The sequence below is a fragment of the Carya illinoinensis genome, chromosome 12 (assembly GCF_018687715.1).
Source record: "Carya illinoinensis cultivar Pawnee chromosome 12, C.illinoinensisPawnee_v1, whole genome shotgun sequence".
NCBI lineage: Eukaryota > Viridiplantae > Streptophyta > Magnoliopsida > Fagales > Juglandaceae > Carya > Carya illinoinensis.
Window position 1 is genome coordinate 18,580,251 of NC_056763.1, and position 19,100 is coordinate 18,599,350.

Consider the following 19,100-nt stretch of genomic DNA (forward strand, 5'->3'; position numbering starts at 1 on the left):
TAGATGCCTTTTGAGTTTTGGTCCACTAGCTCCACCATCCCCAATGTCAAACAACATGGTAAAGGAATTAAACAACACCTCTTTATCACCATTTGTGGCAATGTTGGTGCCCATGTGGGGAGAGTACGCAGATTCAAGTTGCTTCTAGCTATAGCTTAAGAGCCTTGACTCTTGTACTATTCCAAGTGATGCTTTTCATAAAGTTATTGTTTTCAGCTTTTCTTTCATAAAGATTGTGAAAAAGATTAACATTTTTTATACACCAGAAAGATAGCTTCACATGGAATCCACATCCATTGCAGATAAATGACCCATCCCCATCTTCAACCTTCAAGATAGGGCACTAACGGGTAGTGGCATTATTTTTTCAGGGCACACAATCTTCCTTGACAATGTAATCATGTTTGGCAAATAAGGCATCATCTTGGTTCGAGTGTCGCGTGCTTGTACCATGTCTTCATTGATATAATTTTGTCAGACCTTGAGCTGTGAATCCACTTAAAATTCAATTCATATTAGAGAAGACACACTCAATTATATCATGATATTCAACATTGCACCCCATAGATTTATTTCTAAAGTGGTAGCAGAGAATGAATGATATTTTGAACACATTCCAACACTAAAGATCACCAATAATCTCGTTGAATGGAAGTGGATTCATGTTGCAGTTATATATAGCTTATTTTTCAGTACCAAAACAAACAAGTTTTCTTTCCTTCTCTTAGCTTTTGGAATATGCCTATAACTTATGTTTCATTATTGTTTAGGATGATGAGCTACAGTTATCAGCAATGGAATCTCCTGTAGGCATGCTCCAGTAAAATTAGCCGTTTAGTCTGCAATTCCTATCTGCTATTTACAACTCCACTATTTATATATTCTGCAGGTATTTCACCCTTTCAAAAGCATGGCATGCGTTTGGCAGCCTTTTCCAAACAGTAAGGGTTTAAGGCTATTTAATTTATCAAAGCACATTCCTTCTTTTAACACAAACTTTAAGAAGATTATCTATGGTTACATCTGGGTTAAGATTAAACTGTATGGAGATATGGAGATATTGTGAGATGTGTTTCTGACGGTTGTGAGGTTGGAATCTTTATATTCTTTTGCAGAACAAAACTTTACAAAGGGGGCATGATTCAAATGAAAGAACTGAATTAATACTTTTCTTTGCCAGTTGTTTATGGAGAGAGTGGCAGAATGTGGACCAAAGCAATATTCCCCTACAGTTTCCTTTTATTTGCAGCAGAGTTGTTTGAGAATGTGAGTGGGACTTTGGGACTTTGTGTAAAGAAGAGAGCTAAAGAATGGTAGGCAAAGAATACGCATTTATAAGTGGCAACTGGCAAGCACATTGCCCAGAACCCCAGAAAGATAACCAGGTCTAAGGCCCCGTACCTTTGTGCCATACCATAAACTAATGCCATGCCATAGCCCATGAGAATTTCAAGGTTTAAGATAGTACAATATTTTTAATAAGAAACAAGTTACAAATATGATGTGGATTTGAAGTTTCACCCTTCCTTTCTTTTACTCCAATTTCTCAGTATCAGTAGTCAATTCACTTAAAATCAATTGATATTAAGAAAGACGTACTCAGTCTTTTATGATATTCAACATCGCAACTCGCATGCTTTTTTCAAATATATTCAAACTCATGACCTCTGCTTTGGTACTACTTGTGAATGACATTTGCTGACGTACCGTCTCCGGACCAGAGAACAAGGATACTATAGACTCACCTTACACCCTCCTCCCTTTTGGTAATTTGTCTATCTATTTGAGATGAATAATTTAGGCAGCTTCAAACTTGCACCTTCTAAAGGAGGTACCGACCATTGATGTTGAATTTCATTACTGAAGATGTCAGAAGGGTCCCCATTTGCCTGTTACAAATAAATGACTTGTTCAGTCACCTCTTGAGAAACTTAGGGAGTTTGCTTTCTCAAAGCCTCACTTTTCAAAAAAGCAATGCACGAAAACACTGCTGCTGTCCAAACATGAGGCTCTCCTTAAATCTCTAGTAGCAGATGGTCAAAAGGCAATAAAATAGAAACCCCATTTTCTTCTATCTTTGATTTATTTTCTTCTTTATTTCACAATTTGTTACCATATAAACAAGCTTTGGAATACAACTCAAAATGTACATCTTGTACCATGTGGCCCCCCACGGGTGGCACCCGGGGCCTACATCAATTTTTTCCTCTGTGATTATATGACTCCTACCATGATTATCTCAACTCTTTTTTCAGGTAAAACTGTAACGAGACTGATAAGAAAATTAGGTGAATCAGTTGTGTCAGTTGGATTTTCAAATCACGAGGACACTCGACTTCTCAGCCAAAATGACATAGCATCCATGCTGCAAGACATGAATTGTACAAATAATTTACAATTTAAGACCCACTTGAAAAATTTTACTTTTTAGCATTGAACTCTCTTATTTTTTAAAATGAATATACAAAATTTGCATACTTTAAAACTGTATCTAAAATATAACTCCTCTAATAAAAGATAAAAGCACTACCAAGTTGCGAATGCAATATTTTAAAAGAGCACATGGGGACATTGAGCAAAATTTTATCTGATATGAATGTGGTCTTATGTGAAATCATTACCAGAACCTTTTGATCGCCCCAACAAATTCATACAAATTGTCAAAAGAATTCCACAGCCGTTTGGAAAGCAAGGAATTTATTCATATCCGGAACTTATTTGATATGATGAATACAATGGCCCACCAAATGTTCAATTATTCTCTTCCACTTCATAGTGGTCACTGCACCATATATGCGCCAGCATGATATCATTCTTCTTGACTGCAATTTTCGGAACTTTTTCTTTTGGAAATTTACAGTATTAACATGAAATAAAAGAAACACACCAACTCCAAGAAGCCCCCAACCCCTTCCTTAAAGAGAAAGAATTACCATGTGATACCCAAAAAGGATCCCATATGTGAGATAAGAGGGATATATTTAATAGATAAAAAAAGACATATCTGAAAGCCCAGATTGAATTAATTCCAAATGGGAAATATTTGTTACAAGAAACTAAAGTAAAATAGATTAAAGAAGGAAAGAAAAAGGATAAAGAGTGATGCTAGAGCCACAGAAGAAATGTACAGAATATTTTTACTGATTTGAGAAAAGGAGTGATGGTAACCCACAGAAGAAAAGGATGAAGAGTGATGGTTACCCAGAATGTTGAACTGTGAGATTCTGCACTCATTTGGCCTAATTAAATCCAACCTTAAGTTCACCTCTGAGTCTTCGTTTTCTATTTTTCCATATTTGTATTCATCCTACAGTCTGTATAATCCACTAAAACTGAAGCATCTCTCTCTCTCTCTCTCTCTCTCTCTCTCTCTCTCTCTCTCTGATTTAAGAAAATTAAAGAACTCTTTTGACCACATGGTGTTATGGGGTTAGACTTCGAAAAGTACAACCCCACCAATCCAGGTCTATTTTAATAGAATTTTTCATTTTAATATGCTCGTGCTTGAAATTTCTCGGCTGTCAGAGACTCAGAACACAAAACCAAGACGCCAGTCTCATTCACAGAGATGGGTTGTTTATAATTTATATGTTGTCAATGGTGAGGAAGTGAGCACAAACTTTGGGTTTTCTTTGAATTGGTTCTTCTGTTTTGTATGGACATGAAGAGAGATTCAGTTCCATGGACAAAACAGAGGAATGAACCATGTTCTACAATTCATCCCACAATAAGACAACACGAATGCATACAAGCACAAATTGTTGAACCAAAACAAACAACAGCGCAAGAACATTCCTCAAATCTAGCTTCGTCTTCTTCCCACAATACTGCCTCAATCATTCCCATGCTTCTCGTTGCTTTCCTTCTTGTAACTTCCTTGCTTGGCCCTGCCCTGTCCCTCTCTATTGTGTCAGATTCCAGCCACTCTCTGCTGGCCAACCAAACTTTTCACCCAGGTTCTGAGTTGCACAAGCTGAAGAGTGTCAGAGGTTATCTCAGGAAGATCAACAAACCTGCTGTGAAGACAATTCAGGCATATACCTTTGTGTTTCTTGATGTTCTCTATACATATATTTATTTTGTTGGAGGCTTATTGATCTGGGTTCTTGTTCATTTTGGCTGCAGAGCCCTGATGGTGATGTTATAGACTGTGTGCTATCTCATCTCCAACCAGCTTTTGACCATCCTCAGCTGAAAGGACAGAAACCATTGGTAATATCACTTTTCTTCCCCTTTCTATCAAGATTGTTGAACCTTATAGAAAATTAAGGAAAAACATTTTGATCATAGTATATATATATTTTTTTTGGGGTGGGGGTGGGGGTGATTATTATAGATAATTGAGGTAATAAAAGGCTCCAGTTCTGCAGGATCCACCGGAAAGGCCAAAAGGCCATGACACTGCAGATACAGTGGCAGAGAGCTTGCAGCTATGGACAGAATCTGGTGAATCCTGCCCAGAGGGTACTGTTCCAATCAGAAGAACCACAGAAGAAGATATTTTAAGAGCAAGTTCTGTTGGAAGATTTGGAAGAAAACCAACAAGACATGTTAGAAGAGACTCTACAGGCAGTGGTCATGAGGTTAGAATCTTAAAGAAAAATCGCTAACACCCAAGTTTATAAAAAAAGAAGACAAAAAAATAAAAAACCGGCGAATGGAAATGGAAACAGGATTCCGGAAGGACCGGAACCCTGTCCTGGGAAGTAGTTCCCATTACTGCTAGAGAGAAATTCATCTACATTTCTTTTTTCGTTTCCATAATTTGAAATGTAAATCTCTTCCATCATTTCCATTCTTTCATCCCTAGAACCACTGCTCCCAAAAAGGGCTAATTTCCCGCAAAAGAAATGTAATTTGGATGGTGGGTATGCAACAATTTGCTCAAGTAGTTAACTTGTTTTCCTGTTTGGTCTGTGCTAGCATATCACATTCAGTTAAAACCCAGCAGCAGATAGATTTATTGGATCGTAACATTCCATATTCTGTTCTGTTTTCTCTAGGCTGCTTTTTTTTACAGAATACTTTTTCTGATTGCAGCATGCAGTTCTATTTGTAAATGGAGATCAGTATTATGGAGCAAAGGCCAGCATAAACGTGTGGGCGCCCCGCGTAACTGATCAATATGAATTCAGCTTGTCACAAATATGGGTCATTTCGGGTTCCTTTGGCAATGATCTAAATACCATTGAAGCTGGTTGGCAGGCAAGTAGTCTATCATTGCCTAATGCTCTATGTCTATCCATGTTCTTTACAAACAGCGTGTTAAACTTTCTAAAGCAATCTTGTAGAAATTTCCCAATTAGTTTTACAGGTATGCATATACACAGCAGGATAAATGAGCCTCTTTTTGAACCTTGCTTACTAGTCAATAACGCATGGAACCAGTTGATTGTTCGAAACAAAGAAAGAAAGAAACATTATATTTGCAAGCCGATGTGAAGAACAAGTCCTTCACACTATTGACATGGTAGAATTTGATTTGTAATAAAATTTGATTTTTAACTTTTCTTACAAATCAAACTGTAGCATGCCAATAGCGCGAAGGATGTGTCCTCTACTCCGACTTAAATGTACCAATACTTTTATAGAGCGTCGTAATAAGATAGTGTGATCGTATGTTCTTCAGGTTAGCCCTGAGCTGTATGGAGACAATAATCCAAGGTTCTTCACTTATTGGACAGTAAGAACTCCAGCTCTTTTCCTCTCTTATAAGACACCAGAAAGCATAACACTATTGCCAATTGACATTGTATTCAAATCACAGACCGATGCATACCAAACAACTGGATGTTACAATTTACTGTGCTCAGGCTTCATCCAAACCAACAACAAGGTTGCTATTGGAGCAGCAATCTCTCCAAGGTCCTCCTTCAATGGCAGACAATTTGATATTGGCGTAATGGTTTGGAAGGTAAGCCTCATACCTTGACATTCAAACAGCTAATAATGTCATAATGATCAAAGTTATTGGTCTGTTTTTTGACAAAACCCTTAAAAAGAAAATTGTGATCTGAAATTGCATTGCCGACACATTGCGCAAATCACTTCTAACTGACTGATTGAGAACCAAAGTACCTTTCTTTGACATAGATTTCTCTGATTTTTCCCCTATTCATGTTATTAAAAACCTAAGATTCTCTTCTTTTGCTTTAAGAAAGGCTTCCTGGTGCATCGACTTTTCTTCTTTCTTCTTTAGTGAAACAGTTGCTATTAAATAAACAAGTCGTGCCCCCGCGTGATCAGTGGGAAAGAAAATTTAATTTTTAAATATATATATTTTTTTACAAAAATTTTATGTAAAATCATTTTTACTTGAAAAATAATATACTTACTACTCCACTACAACTCATTTACTACTCTTTTTATATTTGATTTTTTTTTTAATTTTTTATTTTACTTAATGATTAAGGAAGTGAGTATTAGTAAAGTTATATATTTTTTAATTTTTTCGTAGTGATTAAGAATATTAAAAAAATATTAAAAAGAAAATGAAATAAAAATAAAAAAACTTGTAATACACTTAAGTAGTGGATGAGTAGTAATAGGATAGTAAGCCTATCCCTACCCTTTTTACTTACTTTTTATGCACTCAATTAATATAATTGATTGTATCACTTTTTGTTAATATAAAATAATGACTTTAACCAATCAAAATTAAAAAAATACGTAAAAATAACTATAGCTGTTTGTTTTAATTATGTTTCTAGCCTAGTTGCAAAGTTGTTTGAATGTAACATCTTTGATAAGAAAATGAAGTGTTCTAAAACCTTTAAAGTTTTAAATTATTTAATATTGACATGACCTTACAAATTATGTTGAAATTTTAGTCATTTGATGCGAGATTGAATGATGTGACTCAGTAGGAGTTTTTCCTCCTCTTTTGAAAATTACATATGTTATTAACTTTTTATGGCTTGAAGAGACAGAAGCAAAGTTTTCATTTGACATTTTCTATGATCTTTACTCACATGTGTCATGTATGGTTGGTGACCACTTTTCCTTCCCCATGTAATTAGCAGTACTGGATAATAAGAAAATGAGACCATAAAGGGAGAACTCATCATGTTTACCATTATACAGTCAAAGACATCATAAGAAACAAGAAGACCTATGCAATGATTGCCAAAACCTACTAAAAAAATAATGTCTTTTGTTTTTTTCCAGGATCCAAAGCATGGACATTGGTGGCTGGAATTTGGATCCGGTCTGCTTGTTGGATATTGGCCTGCATTCATTTTCAGTCACTTAAGAAACCATGCTAGCATGATACAATTTGGGGGAGAGATTGTAAATTCTAGATCTTCAGGTTTTCACACATCTACTCAAATGGGTAGCGGCCAATTTGCAGAAGAAGGATTTGGAAAAGCATCCTATTTCAGAAACTTGCAAGTTGTTGACTGGGATAATAACTTGCTTCCTCTAACAAACCTTCATCTCTTGGCTGATCATCCAAGTTGTTATGATATAAAGCAAGTGTGGAATAACGCATGGGGAACTCACTTTTTTTATGGGGGTCCTGGAAAGAATGTAAGATGCCCTTGAAGAAAACGGCACAGGATAGAGCTATAGCCTAATACTGTAAGAAAATGTTATATACTACACTCTCACGCTATTACTATTTTACTGTGAAGATGTGGCATTATCTATAACGTTTGAATTTTTTATTTTAAAATACAAGATTTTTATTTTAAAATACAAGATTTGACCTAATCGTTGATGGACAATGCCACATCAATACAATCTGATGGATCTGAGATGAGAGTGTAGTATACCATTTAGATTTCATTTTTACCGAAGGGGTCACTAATTATTCATCCCACGTTTCGGATTACGTAAAATTATCAAGAAAAATGTTATATACCACACGTTCATCAACTCTATTATACTTTTTTTTACCATTTTCTTCCAACTCTTCGTTGGAAAAGAGGAAAGATAATCGATCTTGAAGGCAGAGAATCATGTTGGTCAACACCCTTAATAGCTTGGTATGTCATACATATATATATATGCATATATGGGACCTCATACCCACTTAAGCTACACTGGTTCTTGCCATTAAAAAAAACCCATAAGACTCGACAAATCTGTTATCTTATTGGTAACATGCCCTTCATATATGGGTTTGCATGTGCACATTAGGGAACTCTGAACATTATCTGACTGACTTAGGCCATAAATAAATATCTATATATCCCATGTTTCAAAAAATGTTGAGTTAGTACGATAATAATGTATCTGAGTTACCAAATTGCAGCATTAAAAAAGAAACTCAGATGTTGAAATACAATCAACCCAGTACCAGACAGAGCTTGTGCTTTCCAACATTGACTTGGAGATGAGGAATCATTGACTACTTACTTTAGGAAACATAATTTACAAACATTATTTGTCTCTTACCCTTCGTCACAAAAAAACATAGGCCATTTCCCTTTGAGCCATATGTCCCAATCTTGAGAAGTCAATGACATAACCATTTTAACCTATCTCAGCTAATCCTTAGATCATCTCCAGCTGATAACAGTTCTTCAAAAAGACAAGAATATAGATTTTGCCCAACAATAGAGAAAGTCAGCTGGCGTGTTTACACATAAATAGCAGAACTCCATGATAAAATCCTACTGAATTTGTCATCAGGGGCAGGGATGGATGAAGAGCAGTGGCCCGCCGCCCTACTCATAGTACTTGGATATAAGGATTCAAGAGAGGGAAAATTTAAACCGAGAAAGAGTGTATATTGTACAAGAATCCATATGTTGATCGTTTGGTAATGACCATTAGGGTCTGTTGATTTGAAATCGTATATACTGAGCTTAGTTGTCAGTCAGCATTAAAGATAGGGGTAGTGAGAGAGACGTAGATTTTGAAGGACAACAACCTGGGAAAGCAAAAGGCGTGAGCATAAGTAGAAAAGAAAAGCTGGTTTCGTTTGTCACGTTTGTGTGGTGTAAACTGTGGATGGATCATGGGACGGGGGAGGGGAGTTTTCAAGTTTGGAACTCCCGACAATAACTGCTGTTTTCCTTGTCTCGCGTTGCATGACGTAGGCTGCAACATTTTTTTAGAAAAGCTACACTAATACAGCAATCAACGATCCACATTGGTCTATATATATATATTATATATATATGTCATGTCATATTTACATAATATGAGTATAAATTCATCTATATTAAATCATGCATATTTAAATATTTGCATAGTTATGAATAGTATACTTATATATTTGAAGATTTATTCTTTACTCTTCAAAACATATTTTACTCATTTTTTCTCTCTCCTCCCATTCTCTTTCTACATATTTTACCTTTACATATTTTACTATATATTTTACTCATTCACTCTCCAAAAAATATTTTATATATTTGAAGATCAAACCCGTGCACCCCTCTCACACAGGTTCTGAGTACATGTATTAGGTGCTAATGAAATTTCTTTAAGTGCTAATTTCATGTATTAAAACGATACAGGTATTAACCCAATATATGAAAATTGCAAACTCAATAAAAAAATTAGGCAAAATAAAAAATAAATAAAATAATAATATTTTAATATTATTATGTTTCAAATTTGTATAAGCTAATATGTAAGTTTTGCTTGTATGACAAAGTGAATCTCCAAAAAAATGTAATTTTACATATGCGTACGCATAAACCAATGTGGATGTTTTAATTTAGGTAATGTTACTTTTACGTATTTCTCACACATTTTACTGATAGATTGGTTGTATTAATTTTTTTTTAATATTCAACCAATCACATCAACAGAGTACATAAAAGAGTACGTAAAAATAATTGTATATAGAATTTTTGATTGTATTAACTCATGTTATTTTTTTCTTGAATTATTTTTATAGAATTTTTTATAATTAAAATATTTCTCTCTCGTTAAATGAGACAATCAATTACTTATGGTCTTATTTGGTTTCACAAATAAAATGGCATGAATTTAAATGAAAGTTAAAAATTGAATAAAATATTATTATAATATAATTTTTTACTTAGAAATTAGAAAATTTAAATTATTTTTTATATTTTATTTAAAAATTTAAAAAAATTATAATAATTAAATAAGATAAGATGGTTTGTGAAAAGAAATCAACCCACAAAATTTCTCTCTTTTTAAAAAAAAAATCCCTTTGACTGCATAGTTTGTATAAATGTTTGAGGATAAAATAAAAAATGATATTTAAGCATATCATTTGATAGCTTTATAATTGATTTTTTTAAATTTGCATTCTTAAATAAAAATGATTTTTCTGATTGACTTTTGTGCTAAAAAAATTCAAATGATTCAGTGAATTAGGGTTCTTAAAGGATAGTTTTCCTACCAACTGATTTAGCATAAGTTTCTTTTACCTCAGAGCAATGTTATATACAGTCGTAGAATTACAAATGCCGTGCAATTATTTTGAAAATGAGTGGAGTCTACGATTAAAAAATTAATTTTTTTTACATGTGAGTTTCATATTAATTTATTTTTTTCAAAACGACTGTATACTACTTACACAACCACAACTATAAATATAAATTTTTTTTAAATAATGATATATGTCTACCTGACAAACATTTTTTTTCATTTTAATGAAATGACACGTATGAATTTTTTAAGTTTGACTTTTAAAATAATATGTGTTTGTCGCATGTTTAATAGATAATTGCAATGGCCCATATTCAATGACCTGCAAAATCATAGGCCGGCCCAAAATATCTATATCTTTTGAGGGTTGTAAAAATTAATCGAGAAACTGAAAAATGAGACCTGGTTGCCCGAATCAATGGAATCAGTCTGGTTTGGGATTGGATCGCTTAGTTCAAAAACTGGTCGGTATTGAACCAGTTTTGGTTATATGTTTTTTAGAATTTGACCATCTGGTTCGCTATATTATATATTTTAAATTAATTTTTTAATATTATATATAACTTTTTAAAATATTATATATAATTCAATAATAATATAAATTATAATTATATATAAGATAATATTGTTATAATTTATAACATAAAATTTTAATCTTAAATATGAAAATTTATTTGATCATATACTTTAATCATAAATTCTCATTATATTATTTTTGATAAGTGCATTAATAAATTAGTAATACTAATATACATTAGTATATAATATATATTAGTTACACTTTACGCCCAATACTAATAGTTTAATATTATATTACGATTAGTAATACATTTTAAATCTATATAAAAATTATTATATAAATCACTATATTAAATAATTATATACAAAAAAATGATATAATAATAAAACTATCACTATCAATAATATAGTTATAACAAATTAAAATCACTATACTAAATATTAATATATAGTTATTCTAATCATTATAATTAATAATAATATATATTAATACTATTAAAATCGAAAAAATAGATCGAATCAAACTAGAGATACCAGTTTAAAAAGATAATCAATATATAATTAATTTTTAAAAATATAAAATTAATACATATCAATTTAGTTTTAAATTTTGTTTAAATTTAAACTATATAAAACTGGTAGATACAATTCAGTAAGAAATTTTATTTAAAAACGGAGCAGTTACATCCGAAGATTCATTTGTGTAAACAACTTTCAAGCCCAAGGCTACGGCCCACTATGGGAGAACCAGCTTGTTCACCCCCACACCAAAAGTAAAACCTGTCGACTCATCAGAAGAAAAGCATTGATTCTCTATCACCAGGCTCGTGATTCTATCACACCCTCAGTGATTGGACTATTTAGATGAAAAACAAAAACCAAACAAAAATGGCGGGCTAAGCAATTTTTCATTCAAAAACAGAGTTTTCTGCTAGCGTCTGTGCGCAAATGGAGATCCGAGAGGAGGACACTGTACGGACGAAGATGGACTCGCTGCGATTGATCTCGGACAGAGAGATACCGATTCAGCAGCGGAGGATGGGTACTCTGACGGCATCGTTTCGGAAGTCCCTAGAATCGATCGGGGCCAGGGCACGAGAAACCGTACAAAGTCAAGGTAAGTTCGAAATGGTTCTTTATTGCTCGATAAAATGTGGGGGATTTCTGCAAAATCTAGGGTTTTTGGCTCGAGTCTCTGAGCTGGCTTGAATTAGGGTTTTGGAGTTGCATGTACGGTTGGGTTTCGTTCTCTTGAAGCAACGTTTAAGGACTGGGAATTTCGTACGGGTTAATGGTTTTAAGTTTGAGATTTAAATAAAGTTTTATTCATCATTTAGGAAAGCTGGGGCAGCTTAAAGATAAGCTGAGAGAGGCGGAGGATGAGATGGTAAAAGCACTAGCAGGTATATATTTCTGTTGGTTGACATTCAAACTCATTGAAGCTGTGCAATCTGTATTTCTGTTTAATCTTTTATTTCTGAGCTTTTCTCTTTAGTCACTTGTATAAATTGCTGGTGTTTATTTCATACTTCGCATATAAAAAAGAAATGATTTAAGGTTTATACTTTGTGTATCTTATTTTCATTTTTATCGTTACGATCTTGTTCTGTAGTGAAGACCCGCAAAGAGGCCATGCGGATGGCGAAAATGGATGCTATTGCTGCTCAGAAGGCAAGAGTAGACGAACTTATAAGAAGCGTGCAAGAGCAGAAGGCTAAGAGGGATCAATATGCTGCAGTTATCTCTCAACAATATCTAGGTATTTTCCTCTCATTGTGCCGGTTGGTTTGTACCCTGTTCATGTATATTTGTAACTTTATGTGAATAATCTAATATCTGTGTACGGATTAGATAAAATTGAATGACTGTCAGGATTATTCTGAAACAACTGGTTTTATAATGTTCGTGAGCAAAGTAGTTTGGTTGTTAAAGTTTTGCTGCTTATAACTGGCACTAACTGTTATCCTATTAAGTTGTATTTGAATGAGCAATTGCCGGTAATGTGGTGTGGACTTTTACATCTACAACCGGCTCAGTTGCATGTAATTACGATAATTTGTTGAGTTGCTCATGTAGAGATGCTGCAATTAAATTGTCCATGTTACGTAGAGTTTTAGACCACGTAGTGGCAGTTGAAAGTCCTATGTATGTTCTTTTTTCCTTAATTTATAAAGAGAATTCCGTTGTATATCATGTGGTGCTCATGGTTGGAGAGGAATGAGAGTGCTTTGAAAATAGGGAGTGCACAATGGTAGAGCTTCGGGATTTTTTTATGCGCACTTTTAATGCTTTGGTTTTCAGCCGTTGTACTTGATGGAAACAATGTCCATGACTTTCTTTCCTTAATCTAGAATGTAATTAGGTGTTCTTTTGCATACTTCCTGTGTACACTGGCTATGCCTATTTCATTCGTATTACTTATAAAAAAAAATTATAAGGGGAAAAAATGGAAAGAGGTTAATCACTGTAGTTCAAGCTGCCAATTGGTAATGTTTTTGAGGTTTGTACAAGTGCTGAACTGCTATATTTAATATGAGTTTTGCTATATACAAGCACAGTCGTGCACTAATCTGTGTACCAATACTGATTTATTCATACTTAAAATTTAAATTAACACTGTTTTCAATAAAATCTACTTTTTGACCAATCACATCACATTGGTGCACAGATTAGTGCGCAATTGTGCTTGCAACTATATTTTTCCATTTAATATTGAGACCAAAACAGTTTGCATATATATCTTGAAAATTTGCTTATACCTGTTGGCATTTGCCTGATTTCTTTCATTCTTATTTTTATTATTTTGTCTTTTCAAAACTGTCTATCAACATTGACATGTAGTTTCATTTATGAGCCTCAAACTGTGTTGTGAAGGGAAGAATGTTACAGTTAAATTTCCCCCATTTTGTACTATCAACAGCTCTGGCAGTATCTGAAGAAAGGAGTAACGAAGAAGTTGAATGTAAAGGTGAAACGCAAGAAGCAATTTCGTGGTATAATAGAGTTCTTGGTTTCCATGTTGAAGCTGGACATGGTAATTGGACTCATTTAAAATTGCACAACAGGTTTTTTTTTTTTTTCCTGTTTTACAACAGTGATTTTCTTACAAATTTTTTTTTTTTTATAAGTAATAAACTTTATTGATTGAATGCAACTAGGCAAAGCCACAAGAAGTATACAAAAGAGACAGCAAAGTATACAAGTGATTTTCTTACATTTTTTTTTTTTTGTCTGTAGGGGTAAAATTCACTTTCAAGAACATTAATTTGAAAAATCCAAATGAGGAGTACTCTTTCACCATTCGCTATGCATATGATACTTACACGTGTAAGTAATTCAGCCCCACTGTTCATGTTGTAAAGCTATATATATTTGAATGTTGTGCCTATCAACATACTGTATATTTTCTGTCATTTCAGTGTTAGATTGTGATCCACAGTTGAATGAAACTAAAGAGTTGATTCACGAGTTGAACAAAACCAATGGTTTATTCAAATTTGTCAGAATCATGAGAGAAAAGTTCCAAGAAGCTGTGATTCAAGGTAAAATCTAATCTCTTGTATTGTGCCTGGCACACTAGCATTGGGGGTGAAATGCTCTTGGCATCAAAGGCTGGCTTGTCTATAATGATACCCATTTCAGTAATCAAAGAGCCAAAAACCAATTATTTTAGCTAACTTACTCACATGTTTACTAATATGCATGGGTAACTTTTCCTTACATTTGTTGTATTATATGATTTTGAGACCTTGGAGAAGTTTTATGGTTAGGTTATCTCTGTTTTAGTGAGGTGCAACTTATCATATCTAATAACTAATGGTGCCATTTGTGATTCACCAGGAGTTTCACCTCAATCAACAAGTCATCAAGAGTCTTCCATGTTCTCTACGTCTGCTCCGGTTTTGTCAGTATCAACTGACTTAAGCGAATCCCCTGTTGGAAATAATGACCAGCAAGTTCAATACGGAGAAGACAATAGACCTTCCAAGAAAGTACATGCCAGAGGGCAGAATGCTACTGTCTTATCTTCAGGATCAGCATCATCTCTTCGGCGGTCCCCCCGTTTAAAGGTATCATGACAATGATTGGAATCAGTGACTTTGATTTCAGAATATGTTATTTTAAAATGATTTTTTTAGTTCAGATATGACTGGTTTCATAACATGAATAGAGTTTCTAATGATTGTAATCATCAAAATACTCCCTCTGATATCTAGTGGCGAATGGAAGTCTAATATAGTATGGTGACCTCATGGTTTGGGTCTTTAGAAAGAGGGCTGCTAGAGCCACAAAGGAATCCCACAAATTGATGTAGCACAGTGCCATGTCATCTAAGTTATTTTTTTTTATTTTCATTTTTACCCCTGCATTCCACCTTGCCCCCCAAGTCGCACTCCCCCTCCCTTTCCCAATGCCGCAGACTCAAGCTCACACCAGCTTCGCCGTTAGTCCTGTTGACGGCATTGACATTGACGTCGCTACCAGCTCACTTCCGCAATGCCAGTTGTTTTATTTACACATACCCATTTCTTATTCTCTTTCATCTCTTCGTCGCCTCTCTCTCTCCCGATTCCACCACTCTTAATCCCCAGACCCATCTGATCTATTTGCCTTTGAGCTCATCACCAGTTCCTAAAGGTCAATTTTTGTTTTCCCCAGATTTTTGTTTTTTGATTTGTTTTGTTTTTTATGAAAAAGAAAGTGATTTTTGGAGGGTGGGTGAATTTGCTTCCGATCCAGAAATTCATGGATTGTGTGAAATTTCCTAGCTTTGTTTTCGGAAAATTGGCTTCAAGAATGGTGGCTTCACAATCAGTAATATTGAATCAGAAAGATATGGTTGTAGAGACAGAAAAAAACTGGCAGTGCCACGTCAAAAGGAAAATTGGCTCCACAATCAGTAGGAAAATTATCAACTTTTCCCCAAACCTTTGATATTTGATTGATTGGGGGACCCAAGAAAGGAAAAAAAAAACCTCCGCTTGGCAAATTCAACTCTTTTAGCTTATTTGTCTTACTTACCCACAACTTTCTGGATAACCAAACAGAGGATCAAAGAATTCAGAAAGCATCAACCTTTAGACCTTTCTAAATTACTGAGAAATGCAAAATAACATGGCATCTGGTGGCGGCGGTGAGATGGTACAGCTCCGATGGGGGTTGGGGGTTTGGAATTGCAGGGAGACGTGGGGCGCGCAGGGGGGCTCTGTTGGGAACAGAGTAGACTCAGGCTGGGGGGAGAAATTGACCAAAAAAAAAAAGATTATGTGGTACTGTGCCACATTAGTTTGTGGGATCCCTTTGTATTCCTAGTAGTTTTCCTTCAGAAAAGTACTAAGATGGATTGGGAGAATATTTGGGAAGAGAAAGTTTGCGATGGGAGATGGTGCTGGGGTAAATTTTTACTGTGATGAGTGGTATGGGGTTAGTGCCATTAAGGAGATGTATCCTCATCTATTTATGATTGTCAAGATAAAGATGCTTTTGTCTATTTTGTTTTTGAAGCATCAAAGGATGAGAGGGCTTGTTCTTGGAATCTTAATTTGTTTGTGCTTTCAATGAATGGGATTTCGATTAGTGTATATTCTGTTTTGATTAGGTGTAGCAACTTTGGGGTGATTTCACTCTCTATCCACAAAACTCGTTGTGCCAGCATTATTTCACCATGATACTATATCATTATATCACTAGAAAATTCTAATAGTCAAATACATCTCGTTATCTATATACTACTATCCTACATTATATCAATATGATTCTTGGACGAGAAGTGCTAGTTCTACATAGAAATCTTACAAGGCAAACTTGCATAATGATGTGGTTTGAAATGATATGTTAGATTTGTTTTATGATAAAAAAATGTTTTACAATATGATGTACCGCATTAAAACATGTCAATTTGTAAGGATGTGGTATATCAGATTGTAAGTTTGCTTTTTTGCAAGATCTCTATTCAAACCAAGCATTTCTCTTCTTAGATTATATTATCAATTGCAAAGTTTTTTGCATATAATCTTTTTCTTGTTTCAAATACTCTTCTACTTTCTTTGAATATTAGTTAACTGTACCCATAAAGCACTGATAAAATTTTGTGATGCTTACAGAAATCATGAGTTCTATAAATGGTTGGATCATGCATATGATCATTTCATTATACAAGGTGTTACTGTAGGTTAAGAAATGAAGATCAACGCTATTTATCACCTCAGAATTTATTCAACATTTTCTTGAGGCCCTAACCTGCTCAGCTAGGCAAAATTCATGATTCGGGTTGCTTCATGATTGACGTCTAAAGCACCACAAATGTGCTGTTTAAAAACAGATGACAGCCTCACCATGTTATGTTTCATGTACAAATTCGTTTTGGAATGAAGTTCAGCTCGTAGAATGTGAGAATGATAATCGCATATTTCTGTAGTGTTGTACTTTTTAAAGAAAATCTAATTGTCAGATTTCAACTATTTCAAAGTAATCTTATATTTATTGTTATTATTTTGAGTTCAGGTTTTCTGTTATTTTGAGTTTAAGTTGAGTACATAGACAAATAGAATGAGTTGGATTCAAACATGATAAATCTCTGTTCTATATTTTGAGTTTGATGGTTTGCCATTCTAGGTTTTAGAATTGTAGTTTTGAATTTCATTTCATTTCATTTGATTCCTATCATTTCGATTGAAATTTTTTGTCCCAGTGTAGCAATTTTGCAAGTTTCTTGAATTTGGATGCATTTTTATAAATTTTAAATCTAGATAGCATTTATTAATTTTAAAATTTAAAAGGCATTTATATAATTTGAATTTTTTTTTTTTATAGCTTTAAAGGTTGTTAAACATAACTCAACTTATCTTATATTAATTATTGATAGGATTCACTACATTTTTAATTTATTATTAAAATTTAAATTCATCTCAACTTATTTTATATATTTCAACTTAAAAAATTAAATGAATCTCAATTTAAAAAAGTTAAAAGCATACATACAAAATATTACTATTTAGAAGTCAATTCAAGTCATCTCAACATTCAAATTTCATTATTTTTAATAGTTTTTTTTTTGTCTCTTATTATTATTATTATTATTTTGTTTCTTATGTGTATCTCTATTTAATTTTGTGATTTTTTAATTATCTCTTAACACTAATATTTACACCTTTTTGTTCTAACGTTTTCAACCTATGTTCATTTTATTAATCGTCAATTCTTTTATATACATACATATATAATAATTTTATTAATTATTTGTTCTCATATGTATATATATATAATATCTATTCCCTAAATAGTATATAAGAATACATTGGTATTAAAATATTTCGGTTTAGTAATCCGGACTAAATTTAATGGCTGCATCTCATTTTAATCCTGGGCCGTTGGAACCATTATTTTCGATCTTTAAACTTTGGAGTCAAAGAAGTTGCCTTGAATGTTTACCTCGTAAAATGGGACATTTGTTTTCCAGCAAACATGTATGTATGTACTGATACTTATTGCAACTTCTTTAGGCGATTTCCGTACAATTTATGCCATCCTTCTGAGTTGACGATTGGCTGTTTACATATTCTGCCTCATTGGTCAACTAGCTCATGCACCTTTTAAGCATCTTTCAATTTTTAATTTTTTATGCTATTATTGTCCAGTTTCCGATCGTAGCCAAACATCAAGGACTGTATCCATAAGATTATCATATTTGTTGTTACTAAATAAGCCTAGAGGTGGAGTACTAGAACAGTAAAAATGATGAGAAGGGATACTACTCAAGCCCCCTTTATTGAGAAAGGGATGCTGTCGTGTTTGGATGCTAAGAGCAGCTACAATGGGTTTTGTAAACCTATTTTTATGTAAAATTTGAAGGAAAACTGCTTAAAAGTGCATCCAAGAGATTATGCATTACATTTCTATTTTCAATTTATCTACAGTGTTGCCTCTATATATAGAAGGAACTGTACACAGATGTAAATATTATTTTATTTATTTTTTGTCTCTTTTTGTACTTTGCCCCTCACAATAATTTCACTTTCTTTATACTTTTTGTCCCACAAAATATTAAAAAGTATAATATTAAAATGATATAAAGTAAAAATAGATAAATTGATATATGTTCTATTGTAAAAATCAATATGTAAAATAGAAAAAAGTGACTTTTAATTATGTATTTTAAAAGATAAGATGAATAATTCATTGGGAGTGCCCTAAGGTGATCTTAAATGGTTTGAGTTTATCTA

At 33.5% G+C, this 19,100-nt stretch overlaps 2 protein-coding genes across 5 annotated transcripts; both read left to right on the plus strand.

Moving 5' to 3' along the window:
* The first annotated feature begins 3,350 nt into the window (after window positions 1-3,350).
* On the plus strand, window positions 3,351-7,878 carry LOC122290456. Of its 2 annotated transcripts, none has more exons than XM_043098181.1 (7): window positions 3,351-4,033; window positions 4,126-4,212; window positions 4,356-4,583; window positions 5,041-5,205; window positions 5,630-5,683; window positions 5,768-5,914; window positions 7,168-7,878. In XM_043098181.1, the coding sequence occupies exons 1-7, from the start codon at window positions 3,656-3,658 to the stop codon at window positions 7,543-7,545; spliced, it is 1,437 nt and encodes a 478-aa protein (XP_042954115.1). In that variant the 5' UTR covers window positions 3,351-3,655; the 3' UTR covers window positions 7,546-7,878. The 2 variants fall into 2 exon arrangements, with proteins under 2 accessions (XP_042954115.1, XP_042954116.1); XM_043098182.1 differs by having other exon boundaries at window positions 3,355-4,033; window positions 4,371-4,583.
* A 3,763-nt stretch (window positions 7,879-11,641) lies between these two features.
* LOC122288832 (kinetochore protein SPC25 homolog) lies at window positions 11,642-18,569 on the plus strand. Of its 3 annotated transcripts, none has more exons than XM_043095622.1 (8): window positions 11,642-11,995; window positions 12,216-12,281; window positions 12,491-12,637; window positions 13,799-13,912; window positions 14,116-14,205; window positions 14,298-14,420; window positions 14,719-14,948; window positions 18,516-18,569. In XM_043095622.1, exons 1-8 carry the CDS (start codon window positions 11,827-11,829, stop codon window positions 18,552-18,554), a joined length of 978 nt encoding a protein of 325 aa, XP_042951556.1. In that variant the 5' UTR covers window positions 11,642-11,826; the 3' UTR covers window positions 18,555-18,569. The 3 variants fall into 3 exon arrangements, with proteins under 3 accessions (XP_042951556.1, XP_042951559.1, XP_042951558.1); XM_043095625.1 differs by lacking the exon at window positions 18,516-18,569 and adding an exon at window positions 16,983-17,346 and having other exon boundaries at window positions 11,643-11,995; XM_043095624.1 differs by lacking the exon at window positions 18,516-18,569 and adding an exon at window positions 17,051-17,346 and having other exon boundaries at window positions 11,643-11,995.
* Window positions 18,570-19,100: the final 531 nt, after the last annotated feature.

Coding starts and splice junctions, on each gene's coding strand:
- LOC122288832 (XM_043095622.1), top strand. CDS start 11,827: ATGGAGATCCGAGAGGAGGACACTGTACGGACGAAGATGGACTCGCTG. Junction 14,206..14,297: donor TGCATATGATACTTACACGT/GTAAGTAATTCA, acceptor CTGTCATTTCAG/TGTTAGATTGTGATCCACAG. Junction 14,421..14,718: donor CCAAGAAGCTGTGATTCAAG/GTAAAATCTAAT, acceptor GTGATTCACCAG/GAGTTTCACCTCAATCAACA.
- LOC122290456 (XM_043098181.1), top strand. CDS start 3,656: ATGGACATGAAGAGAGATTCAGTTCCATGGACAAAACAGAGGAATGAA. Junction 4,584..5,040: donor CTACAGGCAGTGGTCATGAG/GTTAGAATCTTA, acceptor TTCTGATTGCAG/CATGCAGTTCTATTTGTAAA. Junction 5,206..5,629: donor CCATTGAAGCTGGTTGGCAG/GCAAGTAGTCTA, acceptor TATGTTCTTCAG/GTTAGCCCTGAGCTGTATGG.